The sequence below is a fragment of the Excalfactoria chinensis genome, chromosome 7 (genome assembly GCF_039878825.1).
Source record: "Excalfactoria chinensis isolate bCotChi1 chromosome 7, bCotChi1.hap2, whole genome shotgun sequence".
In the NCBI taxonomy this organism is placed as follows: domain Eukaryota; kingdom Metazoa; phylum Chordata; class Aves; order Galliformes; family Phasianidae; genus Excalfactoria; species Excalfactoria chinensis.
The window spans coordinates 22,151,197-22,156,318 of NC_092831.1; the positions used below are offsets into that span (position 1 = coordinate 22,151,197).

Below are 5,122 nucleotides of genomic sequence, written 5' to 3' on the forward strand. Positions count from 1 at the left end.
ATTTTTGTTTGTCCTTCAGCTGCAAGAGAATCTGTCATTGCACTTTTTGTTACTCTCAGGGAGGAGTGCCTGTAGGCCTGACACCTAAGCCATTACAGATCCTTTACGGACATACTGATGAAGTTACAAGTGTTGGCATCAGCACTGAGCTGGACATGGCAGTGTCAGGATCCAGGGTAAGCGTCTTCATACTTTTCCCTTTTTTGCCACCTCTTTGTTCAAAGCCTACAGTGTGTTTGAAGCTAAGAATACCAAAAATGTTATTTCACAATCTTTTCTTCAACCTTGCATGTCAAAAGATTTGTGCCATCTCCCTTCCTGTCCAAGTCAACTGTTTTTTTATTGAGACTCTACACAACATAGACCTCAATTACTGTGTCAAGCGAGTTTGCACTGATGAACTTCAAAGTGTGTAAACTTATTTGGAGTACTTAAACTTCTCACAGAAACTTTTCTGCAACAGCTTGTTCCCTGTTTGCCTAACCCCAAAGTCTCTTTGCAGCTTCCTTATATTCTGCCTTTCTGTACTGTACTGGCAGGCTGCTGAGCTCTGACTACCTAATGCAAATAATGCCTACTCAAAAATGTGTCTTGTAAAATGGCTGACTTGTTTCCTATCCTTCTCCTCTTGCTCTGTTTGAATTTAGCTTAACTAAATTTGCTATTTTTAGGATGGGACTGTTATTATCCGCACCATTCGGAAAGGTCAGTACATGAGAACTTTGCGACCACCTTGTGAGAGTTCCCTCCTGCTGACTGTTCCCAATCTGGCTGTGTCCTGGGAAGGCCATATTGTTGTCCATACCAGCATAGAAGGAAAGACTACCCTTAAGGTACTTAGGAGGTACTTTGGTTCATGGAATATCTGTTTCTTTTGCGGAAGACATCTGATCATAAATGTGCCTGGTTTTGTCCTCATTTCCTTAAAAACTGTGGCTTTTTGTCCATACCATGTCTCTTTCCTTTTCTTTTTATTCTGCTAGTGGATTTTAGTTAAATATGATGAAAAGATAAATCACAGACATACCATGCTGCTGTAAACTTCGTGAACATCTCCAAACACCTGCAGGGAAGATGTTTTAAGAATGCATTAGCAAATCTTCTCAGGAGAGCCACTTTGAAATGCAGAACTAGGGGAAACTTGTTCTACTACTCACAGAAGTACAGATTTGAAAGGGCAGCAAGGTGTTTTAGATGTGAGATGCTCAACGAATATGCAGATGTGACTTAATTTTTTGTCAGAGAGGCAGCTATAGCGTGACTTCTAAGTGTGTAATTGCACTAACTGTATAAATTATTGTTTGTAAGAGGATGGGAACTTTTCTGAAAGACAGATGTACTATAAACATAGGTGTACTTGCTGCACTGGAATGATAGGGAAAGATGAAACCAAGGTATTGCGAAGCTGGAAGAACTTAAGATGGTCATGTTAGCTGTGTCTACACAGCAAAAATTCATTGTCTTGCCCAGAAAGTGCTCTCTCTGTAAAATAGATGTGTTTTGTTCTGCTTCCCAATTTGGGTTGGGGTAAGGGTGCTGAAGATAAGAGGGGACCTTTCTTGTTCCCTAAGAAAATCCATCAAAAGATAGGGTCATGTCCATTAAGTCTGTGGATGTTTTGAGAAAGTTGGGGATTGATTAGGTGGATAAGTATGATGTATCATGTTAAGTCAAGAGTTAATGAAGAGTAATTTCAAGATCTTCCATATCGGAGCAGGAATGCATTTGTCCTCTGTGATATTTCTTTTATTTAGGATAAGAATGCATTACACCTCTATTCTGTCAATGGAAAGCATCTGGGTTCTGAGACACTGAAGGAAGAAGTGTCAGATATGTGTGTGACTGGCGAGTATATTGTGATGGGCAGCTTACAGGGATTTCTTTCCATACGGGATCTCTACAGGTAATGTACTTCTGATGAGTTTATTATTGAGAAGCAAGTACAGGGGGCACTCCTTGTGCAAAGGGTATTAAAAACTGTGGGGTTTTATGTGTATTGAAAAAAAAAAAAAAAAAAAAAATTGTTTAAGGAATACTAAGATAGGAGAATATGGAAAATTAGGAGTTGTACCAGGCTCCTTTCCCTGCAGTCATTTATCACAACCATCAGCCTGTAGCTAACAGAATTTAGGAAGAGCTGTGTCTGTGATTGTTCCCATTTCTAGTTAGTCACTGGGAGCTCATCAGCTACAGGATCAAGCTTCATGTAGTTCTTCTGTACTGCTCTTACAGAGCTCCATTGCCACGTGATCTTTGTCATACAGATGTGGGACTAATACTCCTGTTCTTCCAATGAGAGTATCTTAATTTTCTGAATGATCCTCCTGTGCCCTTGTCATTAGACCTGTATTCTGATGTATGAATTGATCTTTCTGTAGAATTTCATAATGGTCAAAATTGCAAACTGAATCCTTGAGGAACTGTTTTGTAGTGCATCCCATGGACTGTGGTCTCAACTGCGGTGTGATGCTTTTCAATATGTAAAAATACACGTGTAATTTAATACTCTGTGGTTTCTGTTCATTTCAGCTTGAATCTGAGCATCTCTCCATTAGCCATGCGACTGCCAATTCATTGCATTTCTGTCACCAAAGAGTATAGCCACATCCTTGTTGGCTTGGAGGATGGCAAGTTGATTATCGTTGGTGTTGGCAAGCCAGCAGAGGTAAAGCCCACCATCAAGAACTTTTTCTACCGAACAGTGGGAAGTTCTCTTATTTCTGCTTTCCAGTTGAGCAAGAGGTCTCCTCTATGGCAGGGTAAATTTAAGAGCAAGTTTCAGTTTTCGGTGGGAAAGAAATAACTTTTGAGACTGCTCTACTGAATTTTCTTATTAAGAATCAAAGATATATAGGGATCAAAGATGGAAAGCTCAGCTGGACTAACTTTCAGACTTTATCACTGACATCTGAATAAGAAAAGTCATAGTAGCTATTCTCTTCTGTATGTGTTAGTGTTTTCAGCCACTTTGACGAATAATTTTCCAGAAGAAACAAGAGCAAGCTCCTTTATTTTTTTTTGTGGTTTCCATCAGATGTCCTTTAATATGCACAGACTGACACTGGGGAAAAGATTACTTTTTGTTAAGTTTCTCTAATTGTAATGCATGAAGACTCATATGTGTAGATTCCCCATATGCTCTGGCTCCATATGATGAATATGAACTTGTTGGTACTGCATATGCAATATCAAAGGCAGAGCTTCCATCAAGTAGGTATGCCCAGTTCTTCTTGTGCAAAGCACAGTTTCTGCCCTAAGTACTGCTTGTCATGATTTTCAAAGCACTTAAGTTAACTCTGTTTCTCTTTCTGACTCAATCTCCATTGTGCTGCAGTGTATCTACTTGAAACTGTGATAATTGCTCTTGCATGACCTTCAGTACATGTCAGAAGAGTTTGTCTTAGTTTTATATTTTGTTAATACAGAGTGGTTTCATTTGTTACTATTTAAAAATGCATTAGCTAGGAGATGTGCAGTATTTTGAAAAGGTTTCACAGAATTTATTCAGTTTCAGGAAATAGGGGAAGCTTCCACTGCCAGCTGAACAGCTTTCTCCTACTGTAGAATTGATGGAAAAATTGCTTATGGTGTTGTCAAATGTATATTGTAACAGTAGTTTTAAATAAGTCACTGCCAATTGTTTCCTATTTCATAGAAAAGATCTTTTGTAGGCTGAAATGTACGTATCTCATTAGACAGAAGGCTTTTGGTTCTTAACGTTTTTTAGTATCTCTGAAGAAGGTGTGGTTTTCAAAGACTGGATTTATTTTGTGAATGTAGGGGCTTTCCAGCAGGTTTTTTTTTGTTGTTGGTTTTTTTTTTTTTTTAGGATTTTCTGTTTATAACTAAAATGATCTTCAAGCTCAATATCCATGTAAATAGATGCTATGTGTACCTACAGGTACACATGTATATATGAAGAACAAAATTATGTCCTAGATTTTCTAGTTTTCTACAGTGGCAACAACCAGTATATTTGAAAGACTGTGTGTGTTGGGGGATATTTATTTATTTAGGAATAATAATATTTAGGAAGGAACACATGAATCAGAACTTCCTTTTTTCAGAAGATCCTCTGTAGTTCCAGCTTTTGATGGTGATAGGTATGTGTAGGGTAATGGGAGATGCGTTCTTTATTGTGGATCATGTGAAATGGCCTTTAGTCTTTCTGCATTGATAGCATGCACTATGAAGTAAAGTATTATGTGTATTTTTAACAAATATGTAGCTGTTGGGATGTTGTAGAAATCTGGGATTAACATCTGCTAGCAGCGTTGTGCCTTTTATAAAACCCTGCTGCTGTGATGATACAGTTCTTAAACAAGCTTAATCTGTAGTACTGATGGTCAAGAACTGTTCTCAAGCTTGTGCTGTTAGGGCATGCATCTAATAATATTACGAGGGATTTCAGCTGATTGATCGTTACTGGCCAGTCATAGGACCTATATGTAAGAAATGTGAAGTTTCTTACAAATTGTTGTCAGATTGCAGATCTCTGGATGCTGCATTTAAATGGGCCCTGCTTTTTATCTTTACTCATAGAATATTCAGTATGAATTATGTCTGGTTTAAATTTAATTTGGAAGACTGTAAATTTGAGATCAGATATCCTTTCTTTCCTTCCTTCACTCTGTTATCACCGCTCTGCATTATTCCATCACTTTACAGGTGATAATCAAGAATCCATCTTGGTTATCTTTACCTTTTCAATTCTGTCACTTTTCTGTTTGAACTCTATAAAATGGAGTCCTTCCTGCTAATTTGGTTCACTTCTGTGGGACATCAACTTCTTTCTTCCTATCAAAATACCAAAACTCAACACTAAGCTGTTTAAAGTAGGTTCAGAATTGAGTGGGCATTACTTGGCGATATCCCTTTAACTGTTCAAAATCAAAGACAACAGGAATTAGTGTTTTGTCTGTTATTTGTTTTTTGTCAGTCCCAAGAATCATTCCTAAGTGTAATTTTTAGTTTGTTTTTAATAATTTTTGTTAGTGTAATTTTGTTTATTGGTATATTGTAGTGTCTGCATTTCACCAGAATCAGTGTCTGAAGTTCCTTTTTAATTTATTCGCCTTATCCCTTCCCCCTCCTTTTGTTTCTCTGAATTACTTTTAAACAG

At 37.7% G+C, this 5,122-nt stretch overlaps 1 protein-coding gene across 11 annotated transcripts in view; it reads left to right on the plus strand.

Annotated features, from left to right (window-relative positions):
- Positions 1–5,122, plus strand: part of NBEAL1 (neurobeachin like 1) — a 74,909-nt gene that overhangs the window by 63,951 nt on the left and 5,836 nt on the right. For 8 of the 11 annotated variants that reach the window (XM_072342329.1, XM_072342331.1, XM_072342328.1 and 5 more), the window contains 4 exons: positions 60–176; positions 672–833; positions 1,755–1,903; positions 2,530–3,280. In XM_072342329.1, the coding sequence (XP_072198430.1) occupies positions 60–176; positions 672–833; positions 1,755–1,903; positions 2,530–2,803 (702 nt within the window). In that variant the 3' untranslated portion in view covers positions 2,804–3,280. Of the gene's footprint in view, positions 1–59; positions 177–671; positions 834–1,754; positions 1,904–2,529; positions 3,281–5,122 lie in introns of those variants that run through there. The other 3 variants (XM_072342333.1, XM_072342338.1, XM_072342336.1) reach the window with 1 other exon arrangement.